Here is a 23,248-nt window from a genome sequence, read left to right as displayed (position 1 = left end):
AAAAGATGCTTGTATTGCTTATACATCAAGTGAAACTTAAAAATAATCAGATCAAATACCTTTATTTAAAAAAAAAAATCTATTAATTAGGTGTGCTGAAATTCTAATGCATCTGTACACTTAAGCAGAGTTTCAGCTTTGATTTGTAAAATATTGGCACTTCATATATTCCTCAGAAAAACAGAGAAAAAAAAACTCCTCTGAAATCCAGTGTTTTTGCTGGGAATCTTTCACTGACTTCAGTGAACACTGAATTAGATCTCTGATTATGAGTTTATTCCAACTGATTTTCATAAGCTGCTTTCTACAGTTTGCATACAAACAACTTTGTTCACTTAACTTGGTCCAGAAAAAAACACTTTTGAAGGCCAACTACTGTATCTTGTGTTCCTTTAGCAGTCAAGATGCTTGCCAGCTTCATTCTTTCAGACACAAAATATGCAAGCTTTCTTTCCAAGAGCTCTGACCATAACCATTCATGTCAATAGCATATTTCTTATATTTATGCTTCAGTTATCTGGTCACATTTCACAGATCTTCACTTTAAAGCAGTTTAATACAAAAACACCAAACCAAACCAAACTCAACAGTAAAACAATAATGCATCTTGTTACAAAGTAAGAACTTGACATTCGCAAACAAGAAAGCTCATTCTCTTTGCTTATATAATGTTTATATAAATGAATTTTATGCAAATGGTCATTTTTTACAAGGATCACTCACTAACGGTTTTATGTATTCACTACATTTTCCTGAAATGAACTTGCACTAGTCGTCCTTTTATGCTAAGAATCTGAGACTTTAGGCACCAAATAGTGAAGTAATTTACATCCACAAGACAAACTGAACCTGGGCAGAACATTATGATACAAAACTTCAAAGCATTATATAAAAATATTATGTACATCTTCACTATTTTTTAATTATGCTACAAATAATAGTAATTTTATTATATGTTCGTCCAGGTAAGTATGTCATGTTACAGAATAAATTAAAACCTTAAAACCTGACTGGCTTAAATTCAGCAGTTTTGTCTGCAAAGCCCTTGGCAGCTCTCCCAGGCATCTGTTAAGAGGCTGTGTGTTGATTTTTTTTTGGTGAATCACACAGGATAAAGTAAGGCTGTAGTTTCTTTAAAAGGAGTTCATCATTAGAAAGAAAGACCCTGAGTAGATTCTGTCAAGCACTTCACAAAACAGAAAAAAAATAATTCTTGCTCCATGCAGTGAAGTACAAGACAGAGAGTAGCTTAAAACAATGAGACAATTAACAATTAAAACAATTAACCTCACTAATTAGTTCTGACAAATTACTCAGCATGATGAGCAATATGATCGGTCCCACAGTAACCTATATCAAGATAGTTCTTGTAGGTACTGTGGCAAAAGTGAGTTTGAACAAAAGATTTCTAGAAAGCAAATCAAAAAGCTTTGCAGATGTATGAGCAAATCCATGTTGCAGAGTGCAAAGACAAAGATTCTCGTTTGAAAAAATAACAAGGAATGTCGTCACCCTTGATTGACCAGAGGCACAAATCTACTTCTCAACAGTGAATGAAAGGAGACTGATAGAGGTACTGATTGTGTATGGAGGGCCTGGAAAGCAAAAAAACATTTCTACATCACAAAGTGCTTGTGCCTTAGCCCTAAGAAAAATTCCAACTCAGGCCATTGCAACCAAAGAAACCACTTTTAGAATACAGCAAGATCAGTTCTTCAGAATTATTTTAAAGCTGTCTTCAGAATGTACATTTAATTATGCTAAGCACTATAAAGCATAATTAAAAGACAGAAACCTAGTGAACTCACACATATAAACATGAAAACATACATGCACCAACCATACACTCATCAAGAATGTGAAATTCATCGTGGATACTAAACATCCTTACAAGCCAACTGTCTAAAATCACACCTATGATTGTCATCATGTTGCTACTTAGAGAAGGTCCACTGGTCCAAGAAAATAAACTTGAAAAAAAATTATGGAACTTAAGACAGAGATAAGAAGAAACCATATATATGTATATGTGAGTGTGTGAACGTGTGTATGCACATTTTTGAAAGCCAGCACTGTAGGTTGGTAGATCCCTTTCCAGTTAACATTTATCTTCAGTCTGTATTTATAATATATAAAGGATAACTCACATAAAAACAGGTTTCCATTTCTGATCCTCCTCCTTTTGGTCATCATACAGAATGTTCAATTATGAATGAATATTCTAGCTTTAATTCAGATGCTATGGGAGAAGGTCTAACAAATACCATTTCTACATTTAAGATGTATGAGAAATTGAATAGAAAAGACTTGACTTTTTCATATACAAAGGTTTTTGACAAATACTATTCTAAAAATTTGAGCTTATCTTGATCACAAATAGTATCTTGAGCAAACGACTCAAACTGCTCCTACACCTTCAGTTTGTGAAAATTGTGCCTCCAGCCTAATCATATTTTTCCAAGCTGCTAGACAGACCCAATAAATTGTATTACAACCTATTCTGTTTCAAAGCTACAATTCAAACATTATAAATCATGCAGCTGATGGAAGATAAATCTAGAGCTTTCACTCACCTCCCTGTGACATAGCCCAGTTAGTTTTTCTATCTGGCTGCATCAGGTCTGCAACAATCATTCATGTAACGGGTTACAAGTGTTTTAGATGAGCAATTTGGAACAGCTTTTAACATTAGAAAAAGTCTGTTTAAACAAAATGCTCAAAGATTGGCAACCACATACAATTAAGTATGTTCTTTACTTAGGCCATTAGATTTTAAACATCAGTTTAAAAATGCCAAACTCTCTCTCTTCAAAAGTTAGTGATCAGTAAATTAATAATACCAAGAGCACTAGGATGGTGCAGGGGTTGGGAGTCTGTGTTGATATTCTCTTTTTTTTTTTTAAGAAACTTTGTTTAATCCTTGCTGGTCACTGTTCAAATATTTGAGCTTTGTAGGGGAGCCGAGTATTGACAGGACAGAAATCATGTACATACAAGGCATGAACCATGAACCTATGTTCCACTGTCCTGGAATATAGAATTCATGTGGTGTTTTAAGTGAAGCTTTTTCCAATATACTTCAACTAGTGTCACAAGTTACATGGTTTAACTTGGTCACACGTGAATTGGCCAGGCAATTGGACTAGATGAGCACTTTAGGTCCCATCCACCTGAAATACAATATTCTATTCTATCGATTCCCGGTCAGGGCCACTCCCGGGCAGGTGGGGCTCGTTAGCCCTTAAAGGCAACCCACCTACGTCCTGAGGACCTCGCTGCCACCGTCCAAGCTCGCTTGGCCCCGGCAGATGAACCTTAGGATTAAAGGGTGGGCTCAGTTCCGCGCACACTGTGTCTCACCTAAAAAATCCAATGCGCAGGCTGGAAGGTGGAAAGACCTTCCCCGGATCTTCGCTCGCGAAGACTGGCCCATTACTCCCAAAGCCAGAGATACTGAAAAATGAAAAATCTACACAAGGCTGTTGGTGTCAAAATAAAAAAATAAACAATCACAAAGTGAAAACCAGCTCAAGGCCCATAAATAAACCCTTGCAATAACACACATACATACATACACACACACACAGAGCTGCCCATAAACAAAACTGCTTAAGACTTTCACTCTGTTTAAGACACAAGCTAAGAGAGAGATCTGCTGTAATCTGATGAAAAACATGTTCCAGAGCTTCACAAGCACTATAATCTGCCCTTTTGAAAATACATTACAAGATAATTGGGATTTCTATTCCCACTGATTCTAACTGCTCAGAGGGGGTTGAAACAGTAAATAAGCTCTAAGATACATCAGAGCTCCACAATTGATTTGACTGTTTCTTTCTTTCTTCTTTTCTTTATTTTTATTTTTTAACAGCAGTTAACAGCCACAATCCATAGGTCTACAGATATGCATGAAATGAAGTTCGCATGGATCTTTTTATAGGAAGTGGTTGTTAAATATTTGTTATATCGAATTACACATATAGCACATAAAATATTGGAGACATCAATCTTTGTGTACATTAAAAATTCAGGCTATTTCTTTCACACTAGCTACCAATTTCATGTGGTTTTCAGAGGAGTACCTGAATAGAGTACATTTCAGAAAACATGCCTCGAGGTTAAAAAGGATTAGATCACCGCTTTGTATTTAGCATCAAAGGCAAAAGATTGACAAGTGTGTTCATTTATTTTTTCTAATTCAAAGTTGCCTGTTCTATTTATATTTCTGAATAAAACAGTTTATTAAAGTTTTAATTCTGCAATCCAAATCAAAACCAGCTTTAACTCTCTTCTTAAGAGGGATTGATACATTACAAAACAACTGTACCAAGTATTTTCCCCATCCACAAATACACAATACCAAATATAAACAACAAAATTGAGAGACTGCTACCTCACACACAAGTAAGCAGTCTTATTACTTTCACTGAGAAGCCTCAGAAGCCTCAGACTCCACACCAGATATCATTAAGGTCTTTTGTGGATATAGCCCTTAACCAAAGCTTCACACGTCATCTAATGGCATTAAATGGCCTATGTAGAACTCAGGACTAGAGCATTCACAGTATCTGTATTCCAGTTGCTCATCCAGCAATTTAGTGTTCAATATCCAAAGAAAAAAACCTAAATTCAAACCTTTTTCTCTCTCTCTATCAGAATACCACATAGCAAAACCAAACCTGACAATTCCTCCAGCACACCTGTTATATGAAAAGCTGTTGAAAAGTGTTCACATCTCTGAACACTTTCCGGTTTTGTGTGGTATAGTTTTCATCTTTCCAGGTGATAAAATTGTCTGACTGAAGGCAGAAAGTCTGGTAGAGTTGAAGTAAGTATTGCATATTGCAAATCACAAAACATAAGGTACTTGCTTCAGGCCACAACTAGGATGGCTTCAGACCAGAAGCCCAGAACCCTCTGAAGATAAAACTGACATAATCAATTGTATATTTTGTAAAAATCTAAGGAAAGATTCATACTGAACTGAAAAACAGAAATATTTTTTTGTATTCAAGGTACTGTGTACAAATCAGAATGCAATGACAGTTTCATATGACAGAAAGGAACAAATTGAACCTGAGGTTACAAAATGAAAATTAGGAAACTAAGGAAACTGATGAATCTTCTGGCACTGAAAGAGCACACAATGAATTACAGGAGCGTCCAAACTTGTGAATAAACAAACAACAGCAGGTAACAATTAGTATTGTGACTGCTTGGGACATTGTAGTTCTCTGAATTAATTTGAACCAATTTCAAACAATTTTGGCTGATCACTTCAGACTTCTAACATATAAAACAGAACACCTTTACATAGGAGATGCAGTTTTTTATAGTACAATACAGGTCCTAGAAAAAGACAAGAAATTGAAAGCAAATGGTTAAAGAATTTGTTAGCAAATAGGATTAAATATGGTGAAAGATGTTTCCCAGCCTTGGCATCCAGCAGGGAGCCTCACTGGTGCCTGGATAAGCAGTGGAAAGCCTTGTACACAGACCTTGCTATCTCCCTAGTAAAGTCATATTTGCAAGTGAAGGACGTTGATAGAGATTCTCAAAATAGTGTGCTAGGGAAAAAGGGGGTGGGTTAGACTGAAAACACAGTACATGCTTTGAGAACAAAAAGTCCTCTCACAGATTTACATTTCCCAAACTCCATTGACGCATGTGAAAGAAAACACAGACGATAAATTTTCGTTCTCAGCACACATTTCAAGACATCACTTTAATTATTCCTATCGGTTCCGTTGTCTATTGCACTCCCATTTCTACCTCCCCCAACATATGAATGATACTGTCCGTGTTTTCAGCAGCACTTTTTGTGTACCCAATCTGCAGGTGCAGCAAATACCTTGGCAAGGGGCAAACTGATTATCACTTAAGAAAACAGTAACACTGTATAGTTCATACTTCTTCAAGGTCTTGAGTGAGGATAAATTCTCTTGAAAACGAAGTTATTGCACTTCAAGCATCAAGACAGAGAACCAGGTAAGTCTTACTGCTGCTTGTAGAGATGACTTTACCATATTTTGTAATTTATAAACTTTTTCTCTCTCTGGTACATTTGTTCAGTAATTCAAATAACTGTTTCCTCGGGTCTTAAATATAAAAGCCTCAAATACTGTGCAATAGTGCAATATACTGAAATGAGGATATTGTTACTAACTTGTAATAATTTTCAGGTCACTTCTACGGAGCTGCTCTTCATTTTTTTCTAAGAACTCTACACTTTCTTGTATGTATTTCAAAATATGCACAGATGAATTTTTAACATACTAAGTATTGTTAAGACTCTGCTGAATCCTTTAACCTCTGTTCTAACCTGTTCTAACCTAATTTTTATTTCCCCTAATATCTACATTTATATTCCAGGTTTACTTTTGCCACAAGAGGAGTTCATCTTGATCTGGCTCATTGTTCCTTTTTCCTATGCATATACTTCTTTGAGAATTGCTTCTAAAGAGGTATAGGGCATGGGAAAATGGGGCATTTGAGGTACTTCACCACTCATTTCAAGCAGCTGTAGAAATGTATAGTGAAAACAGATGTACGAAGAAACTACAGGTAAATCTACTTAACTCCCAATTAACCATCAAAACCTGCATAAAAAGATACTGGCATTATTTACTCTGTTGGTTTCATCTTAAAACCTGATTTATTACAAGAGTAATGTTCCAAGCATTTATCCAACTACATTATTCAATGTATCACTTGGTTTAATGATCTGTCTAAAACATATGCATCGCTAAGAACTTACTCCTGTAGTCCTTATCTCCGTAAACCTCGAATCGAAAATAATGGAATTGCAGTCACACAAACTGCAAAAAATGCAGCTCTTTCTCCCTGTCTCACAGGTGCTGGGAATCCTTCTTCACTGAATCCAGCCGGTGCTGACCCAGGTATGTAAAACCCAGTCATGCAAACACTCCCTACCTAACGGGGCTGTCTGCAATGTACCCTTATTCTCAGGACTCGAACCTCTAAGATCGTAAGTACCTTTTACTATCACGTTTGAAGTTACAAATTCTTCTAAAACTCAGATGGTTAATAGTAAATCAAATAATAAATATACTTTTTTTTCTTTCACCCACAGGTGCCTTGGAGATGGAAGTGTAGAAGCTCTCTCGGCTTTCTTCATTCAGTAGAAATACAGTCATTAAACACAAGTTTTATGTTTCTGTCCAATTTTATTTACTCTAAATAAAAATGTATCATGTCAATTGGGGGTAATACTGCTATTATGAAATAATGTAACAGTACATAAATAAAAATCTTATGTTTCAGTCACAGATCACAAGTTTGTGTTACACTGCATCACAGTTTCTAACAAGTCTTGTAAAGTTGTGGGCTTAGAAAAAGCAAAACAAGGTGCATTACAAGTCATTTTACTCAGTGGTTATCATTATCCTACATTATTCAGTATTAAATAAATATTTTTAAAGTTACTTTTCATTTATCTCTAACATACTAGTGTCATAGGACTATCCTATTTACAGGTCACTTTTTTCTTAAATTAAAAGGCAATTAAAATGACATCCACAACCATATCTTTACTCACGGATGTCATATCAAAGCTTGTGGTAAAGGGAAGGTTCTGAGAAAAGGGATTTTTTTGATATTTAAAAAAAAATATTAAATCTAATAACAGTCATTAAAATCAAGAAGAATCTCTGGAATTATTGCATATAAAGGTGGGAAAAAAACACACGTAAAACAAACAAAAATATAAATAAACAAGAGACAGCACCCCTCCATATAACTTACAGTTTCTCATCTTTCACAGAAATCCCACATTAATGTCAAATTAAAAAAATGTATCAAAAGAGCATCTATTTTACCTCTAATACACCCCTTGTGTAACTTACCCTATCACAAATCCCAGATCCCAATGCAACAACACTCTAACTTTTTTTTTTTTCAAGACACAGAGTTCACAATATTGTTTTGATTTTGTACTGGTATCAATAAAAATATCAGGTCAAAGATCAATCATATCAAACACAGCAGTACCAAAGCAAGCATCCAGAATAATTTTTTTCATTCCAAGCTTCTTAGAATAATTTTTCAAACTGAAAAATCCATATTTCATAATGCAGAGCAGCCTTAAAATATTCCCCAAATAGAATACTATTTCATCGGTACTAAATCTGTATTATTTATATAATATAATGTTGCAGTTCCTACAGTTATTAAATGTAACATGTTATCTGTAGGAACATCTCTTAAACACACATGAAAAAAATAACTCAGGTAATTCCATAATATTGCTGGTGGGATTTTGGTTGGGGTTTTTAATGCTCTAAGGCACTCCCATGAATGAATACATATGCTTAAAGAAACCTACACTGAAAAAATATACTTATTGCGTATTAATGCAGTGAATATTATGAAACTAAACCACTGTCTCCCAACAAAAGAAGGGGTAGAGGAAGCAGGAAAGTAATTACCTTAATTTAAATTGTAAGGCCTACACTTTTAAAAATTTCTGGTCAACTAAAATTTCCTTTTTGTTACGGTGTTACATTGTGTTATCACTTACAACTTAAAAGCAGCTCTTCCTGCCCTGATAGTCTCTTCCTGAATTTGCACTGCCGGTGGCAGTTTTAAATCCTTCCATAAATGCCTTTAACTTAGTAATGCAGCAGTCAAAAAAAAAAAAATATAAACATACATAAAACAAACCCACAAGTTTCTGTTATGATGGTGGGTTACAGGCAAGCAAGACCTTCCCTGTTAAAGAAATCCAAAAAGTGTCAGTCCTAGCTAAAATGAAGGAATGTGAGTGCACACCCAGAAGCTGAAAAGATTAAGTGCAGCAGCACTGTAAGCTATTATGTAAACTCACTTATAGCTGAGGAAGATTTTTCTAAGGAGCACAAATAGTTCAGACAAATCAATGAGAGGAAGCAACTACATATTTTGAAGAAGAATTGCTGCAAGAAAAATTTGGTAGTGCTGATAGCACCACCTCAAAACCAGTCTCTGGGATCTTACAGAGTTAGAACTCTCAACTAATCCTGTCAAGTTTTGAGCTGGTAGAGAAAAGGTGGTGTTCAGCTGTTAGTATAGTTTGCCATTTAGAAAAAAATATTTTCTTAATTGTCTCTTCTATAGCTTACGTATTTTGAGATACTGACAAACACTGAGAGTTTCAATTACATATGAAGCATTTTAATACATAAAAAATGATGCAGCAAAAGCCCTCTCAGAAGTCAGGCTGAATTAACTTCATTGCAAATGTTTTCATTAGCACTGTAACTCTTACAAGACCCAGGATATAATGTGGTTTTTTTCAGAAATCATTTTCTTTTATTTGGTAACATTGTGCATTACACGAACAGTATCCTGCAGTTCCCATGAATCCCTATTCCTACTTTTGCTTCACTGTGAGCTCTACACAAGACCAGAGAACCAACCTGGCCAGGAAAAAAAAAAAAAGAAAAAAGTATCAGACACAAAGTTCTGCTTCCCCCCTGTCAGTGAAATCATTTCTCTGATCTGATTCCTTTTGTACCTGCAAAACCAGCTGCATCAGTATAATGAAAAAAGAGATGCAGACATTGCTTCAGCTGGAAGGACAATTAGGTACATCTTTGAAATTGCAGTTTGAGGAGAGTTTTACATCTTCTCTGTACTCACTTTCTCTAACACACAAAATACCCATGACAGATTCAACCTAGAGAAAAATCTTCATCTCCACTTCTTTCAAAGACTCACAGACACTTGTAAATCTAATTCATTTTTAAACACCACCTGTCAGCACTGGCATAAATGACAGTGGAAAAACAATAAGGAATCATGGTCTATACATCCAAATACAGTTTTTTGCTACAAAAACCACACAGCAGCAATGTAGTATACTATAAACATTTACATTCATTACAGAAACTAAAGCCAAATTTTCAAATACTGGTCCAGCATCTATCTACTTGAAACTTTTTTTTTAAAAAAGATACCAATAGGTAGGTTTCATTATTCTCTGTGAACAGCAGAGGTGCAGTTCTATATGAAAAACTGAGTAGATTAAACAGCTCACTGATACTGAAAAGAAACAGTCCTTCATTCCTTTCTCCTCCTTCTGATTACCTTGGAACAATTCAGGCTAATTTTCTGACCCTCAGCTAATTCTCACCAAAGACATCCAGAAACAGGAAAATTCTTGGGTTTGGGTTAGAAAAAACCAAACGAGCAACAACCAACGGGAAAAAAATGAATGAACACATCAAAAAAAGGTCATATATTTTGCTTTGATAACTTTGTGGGGATCTTTTTCACTGCAGAACTGCAGTTTAATGATAATTTACACACCACGGACATGTGCATAGAGGGGGGAAGGAAACTATAAAGAAAAGCCTGACTCAATACCTGACCTCAAATAGCTCAGTCTGGGATTAACCTGGGGGTTTCTTAGTATAGCAAACAAAGTAATTTTAATTAATGAACTGTAATTTTTCCATCTTTCAATACTTGAACCAGACACACAGCATAGAAGTTGTGTATCTGTTCTTTTCCTCATGAAAATTGTTCCAATTTTTATCAAGTCCTAGATTTACTGCCCCTCCGTCCCTCAACAAACCAACTGAACCGCATTAGATTTCACACAGCGCCCAGACAGGACCCTTTGGGATTCAGCATTCCCCGAAGCTTTTCCCTCAGCTGTGCTCGCTCCAGCCGGGCCGGGCAGCGCCGCTCCCGGGGCCGCTCCCGAGCGCTCGGCGCTCCCCCTGCTGACACGGCCCGGCACAGGAACGAGAGATGGAGACATGGACAGTAGATACGGAACAGCAAATGCAAGCAGGCTCGGTTTACAAAAGCAGAAATGAAGGAAAGAAAGGCCTGGATGTTTATGGCGCTTATGGGTAGACAAGAGCTATTGTTGTGATGGAAGAATTTTGAGCCTTTAAGGTCTTATTTCTCTGCTCTTCCGTTTCTGCAAGCCATCTGTTTCAATAATACCACACCCTTCAGAACTCGGGGTTACGATGCTTATTTCTGTCAGCAAAATGCATCTTTTCCCATTTTTGATAGTCAGCTTTGATACACATCCATAGAATGGATTTATTTATTTTGAAAAGTTATCTTTGTAACTATTAGGCAAGCTACTAGGAGCTTAAAAGTAAAAACATACTGGCATTATTCATAAAATCTTAAATCTAATTCATAAAACATGCATTAAAATGTAGTCTGAATTCAATCTTCTCAGCCCAATAAATTACTACTCCTTTTTCCCCCATATTCCTTCTCCCTTCTACAGAATCAAAACCTCACAGCTACAGATATGGGAAGCTGCAGATCTAGTGAAGAAGGAAAAGCAGAAAGAGAAAAGAAGAAATATTACAATGAAGAAAGTTTAATGACATAGGAAAAAATTTATTTCTTCTGTGAGGGGCAGATTTCCCACCAGATGGGTTGCATTTTTTTAAAAACAAAATATCTTTGCCTTTTTAAATTATGTCTTATAATGTGTCAAGGGAGTTAAATTAAATTAAGTAGCATTTTAATTTTAATTCAAACCGATCCTCCCCCGGTACCGTCCCGTGCCACCAGGTGGAGTAATCGGCACAGAAAGAGCGAGGTGAAAGGGTAGCAGTGCGAGGGCAGAGAGCAAGGTCAGATACCCAGAGAGGAGAGCAAAACAGAAAGGCCTGGAAGTAAAAGCCATGTTCAAAATCCATTATTTATTTGCTGGTGTGTTACATATGCATCTGCACATCAATCCAGTTCTTACCTTCTTCTTCTTCTCTGTGGTGACCAGTAACAGGATCCGAGGGAATGGCCTGAAGCTGAGTCAGGGGAAGTTTAGGCTGGATATTAGAGAAAGATGGATTCTTCACCCAGAGGCTGGCTGGGCACTGGAACAGGCTCCCCAGGGAAGTGGTCACAGCACCAAGCTGTTTGAGACAGTTTGGACAATGCTCTCAGGCACATGTTGTGACTCTCAGGGATGGTCCTTTGCAGGGCCAGGAATTGGACTCCATGATCCTTGCGGGTCCCTTCCAACTCAGCATATTCTGTGATACCTTGGTCTCTCTATCTGAAAAAAGTGAGCAATTATACTGATCATAAAGACATTTACTTATACAAAGCAACAAACCCACTCACTACTAAAAGGAATCATCCCATTTCTTCCTCTTTCCTTCCATGCTTCAAACACTGCCCTGTGCAAGTTATAGAGCACATCCAACTTTTCAGTGAGTGGGTTTATCTCCTAGTTGTTAAAAAAAGCCATTTGCTTTTCTTTTCCTTTTCTTTTTTTTTTTTCCTTGTTTCCTTATAGCTTAGAAACCTAAATGGACTCCCATAGGTAGATCAGGGTATTACCTAAACTCACAATATGGGAAAAGCATGTCCAGAAAGAGGGAGAGAAGAGGAGTAAATCAGTTCCTTCCACCAGCTGAGCTGATAGCTCTACTCAGTGTTTCAATTTATGTCTAAATGTGTGTCCTTTGTATGAGTAAAAATTAGTGAGTGTAGTACATAACATTTTTATCTGGTGAATGTCCTTAATATTTGTTAAAATTACTTAATTAACCTGTCTCTAGTGTTTTTCATTGCTAGCATACTGACAAATCCTAGTACAGTTTCTACACATTAATATCATCCATAATCAAACCAACACTAGTAGAGTAATTGTTGCTTTGCAGGAAATTATCTTCACAGCTGATGCAATGACTAAAAACATTAACAACTATAGAGTTATTTCAACAAGAGATTTAAAGAGACAACAAAGCACAGCTATAAGTGATAACAAATATTTTCACTGAGGGCTCTGTCAAAAAAGGCTGTCATTAAATCGCAGCAGTAAAATATGAGCTAGTTACACCTCCACTATACTTACCTAGCTTACTATTTACATTCAAAGTTTTGGTCATTATGGGTTTTGTAGTTCATGTGTTCATAAAAAGTGCCAATAAACAATGGAAAATGGGAGAAATGTTTCATCACAGGATCTGCCGAATGTTAATTGCTAACCAGAAACACAGGGCAATTACCTTTCAAATTGTAATTGCTCTCATGTGATGGTCGCTTATGATGTTACAATCACTCAATCAAAGTCCTTTGAATGGGAGCTTTGCCTCAGGCCATGTTCTGTAGGTTAGTGTTATCATAATAACACTTAACGGCATGAACATTAGCATTTTAAAATATTATTCACTTCAAGTATACTTTTTCTACTGTTTATCACCTTCATAGCCACTGATATTCCCTCTTCTAGTTTTGTTGAGCTCCCGGTTAAGTTTTGCTCCAACATTGCAGGGTCGAATGGTTTGACAAAAATAAAGTTTGTTATTAATTAGAACAATGCTTCCCCAAAATACATTAAATAAATGAATAAATCATACACCACAAACCCCTAAGTCACTAAAGTTTAAATATCAACTGAAGGGAATATAACAGAAAGGTCTTACAGGAAAAAAAATTCACATTAAATAATACCATAAGCCCTTAATAAAAATAAAATCCATATTGGGTTTCTTACATAGGAGAACAGTAAACATCTTTTTAGTGCAGTCACATGCCAACACAGGAAAGTTTAGACACTGTCATCTACTCCTGTTTACAATAAAAGGTCGAGTGCCTAAAACATAAGCAGCCACCAGAGTCACTTTCATTGTGTCTGCTTGTGGTTTTGTGCTAACAGGTATACCAAGACAAAAATGTCATTTCCAAGACATTTTCTTTAACCCAAGAAGCAGCAGAAGTTCTTAACGGTATGCCTGTGTAGTTTACTATTATAAATTAAAGCTACTAGCATTGTTTTTAAAGTGATTGTATTAAATGTAAAAATATCCTCAGTGCAAGAATTCTCAGTGCAATTCTGACTCAAATCTATGAAAGTTTTCATCTCCAGCACATAAAGCCAAGGAGATTTACCAACACCACCCTCTTAAAAAAAAAATTCTTGATTTTCAAAAAGAGCTGAGCAATATGGAAATCCTTACTCTTGGCATTCTAAGTACAGTTGAAAAAACAAGCTACTTCAGAGCATTTAAAGAGAAATTCTAGAAAATTTCTCTTTAATCAAATCAGGTGATTCAGTTCCATGAGTCTGAAAAAGTGCTTTGCAAAAAAAAAAAAAATTATATTACCATCCTGTGTCTTTTGAAATTCAGGCTTTTCTCTTGAAAGTTGGTAAATTGATTATTCCAATATAGTCAGATAATAATGTGATCAATGATCACAGGATTAAAAAAAAAATACCCACAAATCCACTAGTTTCATTATCACTAAAACACAAATTTAAAAACTGCCATAGTGGCAATAATTTTTAAAGACATGTGTTCATCTGTTAAAATAAGCACAATAATAATTAACAACTGAAACATTAATATAACAAAGGAATGATTTCTTGCTAATCCTTCTGGTTAGACATTACCTGTAACGTCAAATAAATTATGATGATTCACTTCTGAAATTGTCTATGATTTTATAATTTTTCCAGACCAAGCTTTACTTTCTCCAGCATTATCTTGCAGGTTTTTAGGATTAGGAAACAAGCTAACTAAAAAATAATGGTCCAGTTTTTGTAACGGTCCATTTCAGACAAATCGTCCTGAACACTGAATTATTTCCCAATAATTCTTGCCATAACGTTATGGGAACTAAGGGTTCAAGACCATATTCCTTGATTGACATCAAAACAGGCCATTTAGAAACAGTCTCCTTCTCTGCTTCCTGGACTTTTTGTGTGTTTAGCTTTGTTTTGTTTCATTTATTTATTCTGCAGATTTCTCTACAGTTGTTTTGTTGGGTTTTTTTTGGCAGGGATGTTGGTTTTGGTTTGGTTTCTACTAAAAGGTTGTAACTTCTAACTTGTATTTTAATTGTCTTTAAGAGCTGCAAATTGCTGTGGGTTAAATCAGAAGCACAAAAGACAATGCAACTGCCGTCCCTCTTAGCTTAGTCAGAAAAACTGTTCTGTAAAACATAAGTGTCACCTCTGCGAAGTCATTACCTCAAACGGTAGGTAGTCACTGACTAGAAGTGTCATGCTTATTAAAAAAACCAAAAACAAACCCCAAACAAACAAAAAAACCCAAACAAAATCAGACTGCTCAGGTGGATATTCAAGAGAATTTTTTCCCCCTTTATTACAAGGAGAACAAAAGACTTTGCTAAAGCAGATGTATATATTTAGAATATTCAAAATCAGTCTAGAAAATTCTTACATATGTCACACTTCAGCATAGTTAACAAAAGAGCATGTAAATTCCATTGCATTTAATGAAAGAAAATAATATTCCTCTCTGAAGAAATACAGAAAATCTAAGAAGAAAGAGATCTGGAAGCGCACCATTATCTTACTTCTGCCAGCTCACTACAAATATGTCACCCTTCATAAAAGATGACATGAATCTCTTTGAAGTTTAAGAATTAGCACGTTGTCTCAAGCATGTTCCGCTCTGCGTGGAAGCTGGTTCATTATCTCTCACTGTATAAACTCAAGCAGTAGTGACTGTTTACTGAAACAACCTGTAAATGTGTTAGCCCGTGTTTGCAGAGGATAAGGACTGTGCCATTCCAGGCCCACTTCAGACTGTAAAAGTGGTTCTTTTCTCACCCTTATCTGAATCATCCTTGAACAGACTGCCTCGGAACAGAGTTTACACTCCTCTTCTTTGATCTACTTCATAAGAACATCAGAATTGTTTACTTTGAAATGCATACATTTCTTTCTTGGTGCAGGGAAAGGAGATCACGTTTAAAGACATGAACAGATAAATTCAAGAGAACTAGTCATTTTCTTGGTGTTTCTTGTCCCGTCCAACATCCTGACACATAACTGCTCATTGGTTAATCTTATTCTTAAATAAATTCATAAGAATGAACTCAAATTATTCAAAACTACCCTACTTTCTGCAAATGGCCTAACAAATTGCCATGCCGCTGTGCTCTAGTTTCAACCATTCTCTCCCTGAAGACTTCTTAAAACCTCTGATACTAAAGTCAACTGAAGTCAACAAGTGTACCTCACACTTCAGAGGAAGATGAGAGTCCTAACTGCAGCACTCTGCCTCATGGACATGCTAAACATTTAACCCTGCATTTACAACTAACTCCGAGCTCAAATATCATCTACCCACCCTGACGTAATCAACAGTACTGTGTTCCTCATAGACATATTGCCAACATACTAGTACTAGTGTTTCGCCATGATTTGTACCTGTCGAGTAGTATTTACTTGTTCCTACCTCGACTCCCTACCTCCTTTTGCTGATAGAAAAGCAAGGGGATTCTTTCAAACCTTGCATCAAACAAGCAAGAGGGGTTCAAAATTTGGGTGTAAGACTCATAAAGGAGGCTTTTTCCCGTTCTCCTTTGTTATCAGTCCCTTCTGAATCGCTGTCCTTCATACCAGCAGATAAAGATTAAAAATCACGGGGCGGTTTGAGGGCCGAGGGCAGCTTGGGCAGCATGAAGAGCACAAGCCGTGATGCAATGCCCAGCACCTACGTGGTCAAGAGACGACTCCGCGCTGAACTTGGCGCCAGGTCAGGCAGCCTTGGGTTCTCCTAACTACTGCGCTCGGAGATTAGGCGGATGTAACAATCACCTGAAAGGAGAGATTAAAGCGCCTCTCAATGAGCCCCTTTGTCCTCGGCCTCATTTGATGCTTTGGGCCTTTTCAAACCGCGCCGGGGGTTTAAATGTTTGCCCTGACAGCCGGGGCGGCTGCAGTGAGGGCTGGCAGCACTGAGGGACATGGAAAAGGTGACCTTCTCGGTGGAGTGGCTGGCCCAGAGCAGCCGCAGCTGCACCGGGGATAGCCCCGCTGTGCTCGGTGAGTCCCGCTGTGCCCCTCGGTCACCGGGGCCGTCGGGTCGCGGCACCGCCCGCGGGGCCCTGGGCCCGCGGAAGGAAGGGTCGCCCCCCCAGACCTCCCGATCTGTCCCCGCAGAGGCGCCCCGGGAGGCCGTAGAGCGCAGCATCCCCGGGCACGAAGCGGAGGCGGCCGGAGGGGCCGTGCCCGGGCGGCCCCGCACCAAGTTCTCGGCCGCGCAGCTGCAGGAGCTGGAGCGCAGTTTCCGCGAGCAGCGCTACATCGGCGCCGGCGAGAAAAGGCGTCTGGCGGCCGCGCTGAACCTCTCCCAGAGCCAGGTGAGCGCCGCCAGGGCCCCCGGGACGGCCTGGCCCTCCGCCCTCCGACGGGGGGAAAGGGGTAGAGTTTGTTGGCACCTCACGGTCACCGCGGGGACGGAGACAGCGACAGTGACAGGTCCTGCAGGTGCGGCGGGACGGGCCGCCCGTCAGCCTCGCCCCGCTGGCAGAACACGGGGCTGACACCCCTGTCTCGGCTGGCACTGCTGTGTCCGTCAGAGACAAGGTGCAAATGGAAAACGGTGAATGCAAATTCGAAAGGTGAAACTTTCGGGGGAAAGGGGGGGAGGGGGGAGGGTGTAAAAGTACTTGCACAATCTCCAGAATTTCAATTTGCAGGCTAATTCTTTCTCACTCAAAGTTATGTATCTACTTGATAGATACATTGTGGGATTTTGGAACAGAACTACTCCTACCCAGCCCTTTTAGTCCCACTGCATTAGTCTCGAGTTACAGCCCCAATCCAAGCGTAGGTAATTGGCTAGCCATGCATCATGGAGTGTTCACAGCTTGGTTCCTCCTCATGCCATGACAATTACTCTGCACTGAATGTAGATCAATGTTATTAGCCATTAACTGTTAATGTATTCTGCTACTCCAACAATAAATCTGCATTCAGGATGTACACTATATGGAAAAGGGACAAGTGGGTTGGTTATTGACTCTTTTCTTGTCCTCAGATAAAAACCTGGTTTCAGAATCGCCGCATGAAGTTTAAACGTCAGACCCAAGATGCCAGGATCGAAGCTCTTTTCTCAGGCTTGTTTTTGCCCCACCGTAATTACCCAGATATGGCTACATCCAGCTATTCTCATGGGATGAGTGCCAACGTCTCTACCTCTGCTGTTACACTTCACCCAGCTGTGAAAGACCCTGTCTTGTTACCTTCTGTTCCGGCTCAGTCTCATCAGCCATTTTTGCCAAATCCATCTTTACCGCTGCCTCCCAGCCCAGGATTATCTTGTTACTCTTCTGTAATTCCAGCAGTGACTCTTACTGCTGAACATAAAAGACTGACTTTCCAGCCACATCTTCCTTCCTGTTAAAAATGTCAAACATCATGTGTGATTTAAAAAGGAACTGCCCAATATCTCTAATTTATTTTGTTATATTAAATAGATTGATGATTCTATTGTTTTAACATAAAACCCAAATTTGATTAGAGGAGAATATAATTTACCTGTATTAGAGAAGTAATACTCCAAGTGGAAGTGGAGAGCACGAAATTTTCCTTTATTCCTACAGTCTTCGTTATGCTGTATGGCAATTTGTATATAAATTTTACTATCCAAAAGTTTTCAGGAAACAACCTATAATCATGTATAGATCTCCACTGAAAGAGTGGAGTACTGTTTGCACTGAAATTTACATAGTAACTATGTCATGTGATGCACAACGGTCTTAAAAACTCTGTCCATTCTACTTGAGTGTGGGTGTTCAAGGAAAGAAACAAAAAATGCATTTAGATTAAAATGGTACCAAATGTGGCAACTCTATGAACAAAACTGAACAAGCTGCCCAGTATTGTCTTTTACATGTGTATTCTGCACCATTCCTAAAGTGGTCTCACCTGTTTTTTTAAATATTCTATTTATGCATTTAAAAAGAGGTGAGGCTAAGGAATTCATTGGCAAGCATGTATGTTGATGATGCCAAACATACTTGTGATTAAAACCTGCTTAAGAAAACATGAGAATTGTTTACAAGTTCATGTTTCCTGGGACACTCAAAAAGAAAATATTTCAGTTTTTACTTCTAAAGTTTCAGCCTTACCTTGACAGCCTCCCTAATTTTAAACTGCAGGATTCCTTTAGGATTGCTATCAGGAACAATCAAGAGTGTTCCTAAAAGTCCCAAAGCAATCTTTATGGAAAATGGCAAAGCCAAGCCTTTAGAGAATAATGAGAAACAAAAGACACTGCATCAGCAGAAAGCAAGTGCAGCAGGTGTGACTACATCTCCTTCCCTGATCCAGACCATTCTACCTTGCTCATTAGGTGATGGTTAGACTACTCTGCAATTTGAAAGAAAGAAAAAATAATATACTCCTTCCACTGCCAACAAAACAAACCAACCCCAAACTCCACCAAACGCTCCCTTCCTTTGCTCACAGGGAAAAAAAAGCATCACCGTTTCTCCTCTCTTCCTTCCTCCCCTCCCATACCTGTCCCCACCTCCAACCTCGGCCGCGTTGTGCTGGGCAGCTTAAGGAGTGCAAAGTTGAATTCAGTCTTTGGTAGACAATACAGAGGAGGGAAGGCTGGGAAACACTTGAAGGAATTTTCCTCACCACACCCCTTCTCAGTGCCTCGCTGATCCGACACACAGCCAGGCAGCTGAAGGGACAACCTGTGCATTGTCCCAGTCACTGTGAACAGTTCCCTTTACCCCTTCCAAGTCACTGGGCTATTAAATCGAAACTTTTAGTGACTCACTGAATTACAGGGTAGAGGGGGGGGAATTTAGACTACAATGCAACAATCAACTAATGTATTTTAAAGACCTTCCAGGTGAATGAATGAATGAAACTTCATATAAAATCTAGATCAAGAAATAAGGAATGTTATCCAAGCACTTTTAGTAGAGAAAACTGATCCCAGGAAGAACAAATTTCAAGATTGCTAAAACAACAACTTGAACCCTTTACACATCTAAAGGGATTATATCAATTTACTAAAAAAATGTTCAAAATATGCAATTAGAATTGTTAATGGTGAGACAATAGGCTAAATTTGCAGGTAAAAATCCCGTTCAGATGATAAGGCTTTGAAGTGAACACAATTACACTTAGTATTTTTTGCCAAGTATTTTTTTTTGGCAATTGTAAAACTATAAAATTCCATAGGAAAGGACTGATCTGTTTAATTCCTGTTTGAAGACACACTGACTTAATACAGGTGATTAACACAGCTGCTGGCTTCACATTGAAGATGGGATTGGAATTGTAAAGCAATAATTGATTTATATTCAAAGAGAAACTCACCAACAGCTTTTCCTTCCTCCTGCACTTAGCCAAAAGCACAGTGTAATGCAACTGGGTACAGTTGCCTCTGTCCAGGATACCAAAAATGTTCAACAGACTGTGTCTCAGTGGCAGTGTAGGAAAATCAAGTAAGATATATTAAAGCATCTAAATCCATTACCAAAAACAGGAGGAAAAGTGACCATTGTTGATTACATTGCCCAAGTGCAACCTTTTTGTAGCTGACATATAAAACTATTCAAATTTTATTTATAAATATATATTTATGGAAAACTGGGGATGTGCAATTAAAACCAGTTACTTAACGCACTTTGGACTAAATAACTTTGCTCTACACCATGGGAAATTCAGCAAAAGCATGTTCCTACTACTGCATTTCTCTCTCCAGTTTCACTTCAACTGGTTCCTTTCAGTATACTGTTTTTTGACTGGAAGGTAGACTACCGATTTTTAAAAATTAATAAACTATGAAAACAAACAAAAAAAAGGAGTGGCAATATATCCAATAAATTTTAATATTATAAAATATAAAATAATTTTCACATATAACTTAAAATAATAAATGCATATTCTTCCAAATCAGACTAGGGATTTTGAGCACAAAATACAGCATACAACGCTTTTTCCCCTTTGTTGCCCGTCGCTTTTCTTTTTCACTATAATGCATACACAGGGTGGCACTGACTGTCCACTTTGTTCTGAATAACTGGATGGAAAGAGGGATGAGGAAGAAAGTGTTGATGATAGTACGGCAGCTCATTGGCCATAAAGTGGTAGGTGCTTTGCGATGCATCATATCTGGGAAAGGAGAAGCTGAACTGCACAGCAGGCACCGGGGTGAAAGGCAGGAGTCTCTGGTGCTGGGGAGCAAAGGGGTAGTGGAAACCATCCTGAAACAGAGCTGGTGAGGTCCCGGTGGGATAGCTGTAGAGTGGAGCAGGAGACACGAGGCTGTGCTGGTGGTCCTGTATCTGCCTCTTCAGTTTCATCCTTCGGTTCTGAAACCAGGTCTTGATCTGAGAAGCAAAAAGAACGGGGTGAGGGGATGGAGAAGACAAATCAGGGTCTTGCGGTGAGGGGATGGAGAAGACAAATCAGTCTTTACTTAAAAATAACTTGCAAACTATGAACAACCGTATCTCAGGTTCTTTTGCCATTTTGCTTCAGTTGGAATTGACAAGAGTTGGACTAATTCTTTTGCCCTACTTAACCGACGGCTGAGGACCTGCGGCATGTAGGGGAGAAGTATGTCTGAGTTCAGCGATATTAATCACTTAGAGACTTCAACACCATATATGACCTCTGCAAGATCTAAGCGGATCGCTTAGACAATTTACCTTACTGAGAAATAAAGAAACCTTAATGTCTTCCCGGTAGAAAGTGGCCCAGATTTCCTGGACTGTAATTTGTTAATCCCCGAGGAATCCCACAGCCCCCACTAAATTCAGCTGAAGAGCGCTACGTCTCTTCATGGCAGGGAGGACCGATGCGAAACCGCCGACCCTGACTGCTCCTGCCCGACGGGGCCGGGAAGGATCCGCTTCCTGCGGGACTCACCTGGATCTCCGAGAGCTGCAAGGCAGCCGCCAGCTTCCTCCGCTCCGTGGCCCCCAGGTACTTCTGGCGCTGGAAGGTCTTCTCCAGCCGGCAGACCTGCTCCGAGGTGAAGGCGGTCCGCGCCCGCCGCTGCCGCCCGCGGGTCCCGCCCGCCGCCGCAGAACGCTCCGCGCTCTCGCTCTCGTAGCCGGAAGACTCGTCGGCGCTCAACCAGCCGCTGTCGGGGGCTGCCCAGGAGGATAGAAGGAGCAGTGGTAAGGCTTCTTCCCCGGCCTGGGGAGTCCCTGCGCCTCCCCTCGGCCCTGACAGGCCGTTGCAGCGACGGGGATCGTCCCCAGCCCGCCCTCCGCCCCCTTCTCTGATTCCTCTTCACTCACCTGACTCCGACGGGTCCGACTCGGTGGTCTCTCTGGGATCGTCTGGGATCCTCTCCGCCACGCAGGGCTCGCTGTCCGCGGGCTGGCTCGGCTGCGGGCCGCCCCGTCGGGGCTTGGCTCTGACCAGGAGGGGCGTGCTGCCCAGCGACGTGGGGGCGCGAGGAGGGGGCGCACAGCAGAGGTGGGGCCTGACCCCGTGGGGCTTGGTCTCTGCCGAAAGGATTTGGGCCTGGTTCATGGCTGAGGGCGGCTGGAGGACCGGAGGTCTCGGCCCGCTCTTATATGGGCGCTCCGGTCCCGGGCGGGGTAGTTCGTAAGTGTGAACACACATCAAAGTGGGAATCGAGCAGAGATCACAGCTACGAGCGAGAAGGAAAGTTCACACGTCTGGCAAATGTCTACATCCCCTGGCTCCAGCGTGTCTGCGGAGCCGGGGAGACCCCCTTGAAGTGCAAACCTGTCCCTCTCCCCTGGAGGGCAGGGCACGGGCGGGCCCAGCCCCGCAAAGGGGCGTTTAAAGACACCGTGGGTGCCGGTAACAGCGCGGTCTTACCGGCTCCTTTTTCAGACACACGGTATCACATTGCACAGATGTCCGAAACCAGCCCCGAGACGGCCTGATCCACACCACCGGGGCCGGGATGAGGGATAAAGAAGCTCGGGCAGGGCATGGTAGCCCCCACTGTCAGGCACTGCTCATCAAGGAGCTGCAGAGACCGCTCTCCGTGGGAAAAGCCGGGGGGGGGGTGGCGGTATGAAGAAGTCCCTATCCCCGAGGCTTAGCCCTCACTCCCGGGGACCAGAGCCAGGCTGGGGGTTAGCAGGGCTGCGGGGCTTCTCAGCTTGAACTTGGCGCCGTCTGTCTAGCCAGAAGGAGCAACCCATCTCCCGAATCGTTTAGAGATCAAAGGACTAAGTGAGCAGCGGAGCTCGCACCTCATCAACTTCATACTATCCCAAATCCACATGTCGCTTCCCGAGAAGGACGATGCCCTCGTAATGCAGGGGGGATATCAAGACACCCCCCAGCAAAGCTTGGTTGGGGAAAGGGGCATCTCGGCAACTGAGGCCGTCTTCTGACTTCTTCTTATGTTCAATTTCCACCTGCGCTTTAAGCCACGCTAGTGAAAAAACTGCACGGACCATGACCGCACTGGCCGTGGTGATAATTGAATAACACATAGTCTAACGCCCGATGCTTCCTGAAGACAAGTGCAAGTGATCGCCCTCC

At 40.1% G+C, this 23,248-nt stretch overlaps 2 protein-coding genes across 2 annotated transcripts; one reads left to right on the top strand and one right to left on the bottom strand.

Moving 5' to 3' along the window:
- Window positions 1–16,704: 16,704 nt before the first annotated feature.
- LOC126653284 (homeobox protein vex1-like) lies at window positions 16,705–18,146 on the top strand. Its single transcript, XM_050340840.1, has 2 exons — window positions 16,705–17,100; window positions 17,781–18,146. The coding sequence occupies exons 1-2, from the start codon at window positions 16,705–16,707 to the stop codon at window positions 18,144–18,146; spliced, it is 762 nt and encodes a 253-aa protein (XP_050196797.1).
- A 2,593-nt stretch (window positions 18,147–20,739) lies between these two features.
- LOC126653283 (homeobox protein vent1-like) lies at window positions 20,740–22,255 on the bottom strand. Its single transcript, XM_050340839.1, has 3 exons — window positions 22,018–22,255; window positions 21,641–21,867; window positions 20,740–21,099 (listed from the first exon to the last, which is right to left on the bottom strand). The coding sequence occupies exons 1-3, from the start codon at window positions 22,253–22,255 to the stop codon at window positions 20,740–20,742; spliced, it is 825 nt and encodes a 274-aa protein (XP_050196796.1).
- Between the last annotated feature and the right edge of the window lie 993 nt (window positions 22,256–23,248).

The sequence above is a fragment of the Myiozetetes cayanensis genome, unplaced genomic scaffold (assembly GCF_022539395.1).
Source record: "Myiozetetes cayanensis isolate MyiCay16 unplaced genomic scaffold, myiCay2020 scf10, whole genome shotgun sequence".
NCBI classification, from domain to species: Eukaryota; Metazoa; Chordata; class Aves; order Passeriformes; family Tyrannidae; genus Myiozetetes; species Myiozetetes cayanensis.
This window is presented reverse-complemented; position numbering and strand designations above follow the sequence as displayed.

What these genes read in the sequence shown, in the direction of transcription:
- LOC126653284 (XM_050340840.1), top strand. Translation starts at nt 16,705, where the DNA reads ATGGAAAAGGTGACCTTCTCGGTGGAGTGGCTGGCCCAGAGCAGCCGC. An exon ending in TGAACCTCTCCCAGAGCCAG is followed by an intron (nt 17,101 to 17,780) that starts GTGAGCGCCGCC and finishes TCTTGTCCTCAG; the next exon opens with ATAAAAACCTGGTTTCAGAA.
- LOC126653283 (XM_050340839.1), bottom strand. Translation starts at nt 22,255, where the DNA reads ATGAACCAGGCCCAAATCCTTTCGGCAGAGACCAAGCCCCACGGGGTC. An exon ending in GTCGGACCCGTCGGAGTCAG is followed by an intron (nt 21,868 to 22,017) that starts GTGAGTGAAGAG and finishes CCTCCTGGGCAG; the next exon opens with CCCCCGACAGCGGCTGGTTG. An exon ending in TGCAGCTCTCGGAGATCCAG is followed by an intron (nt 21,100 to 21,640) that starts GTGAGTCCCGCA and finishes TTTGCTTCTCAG; the next exon opens with ATCAAGACCTGGTTTCAGAA.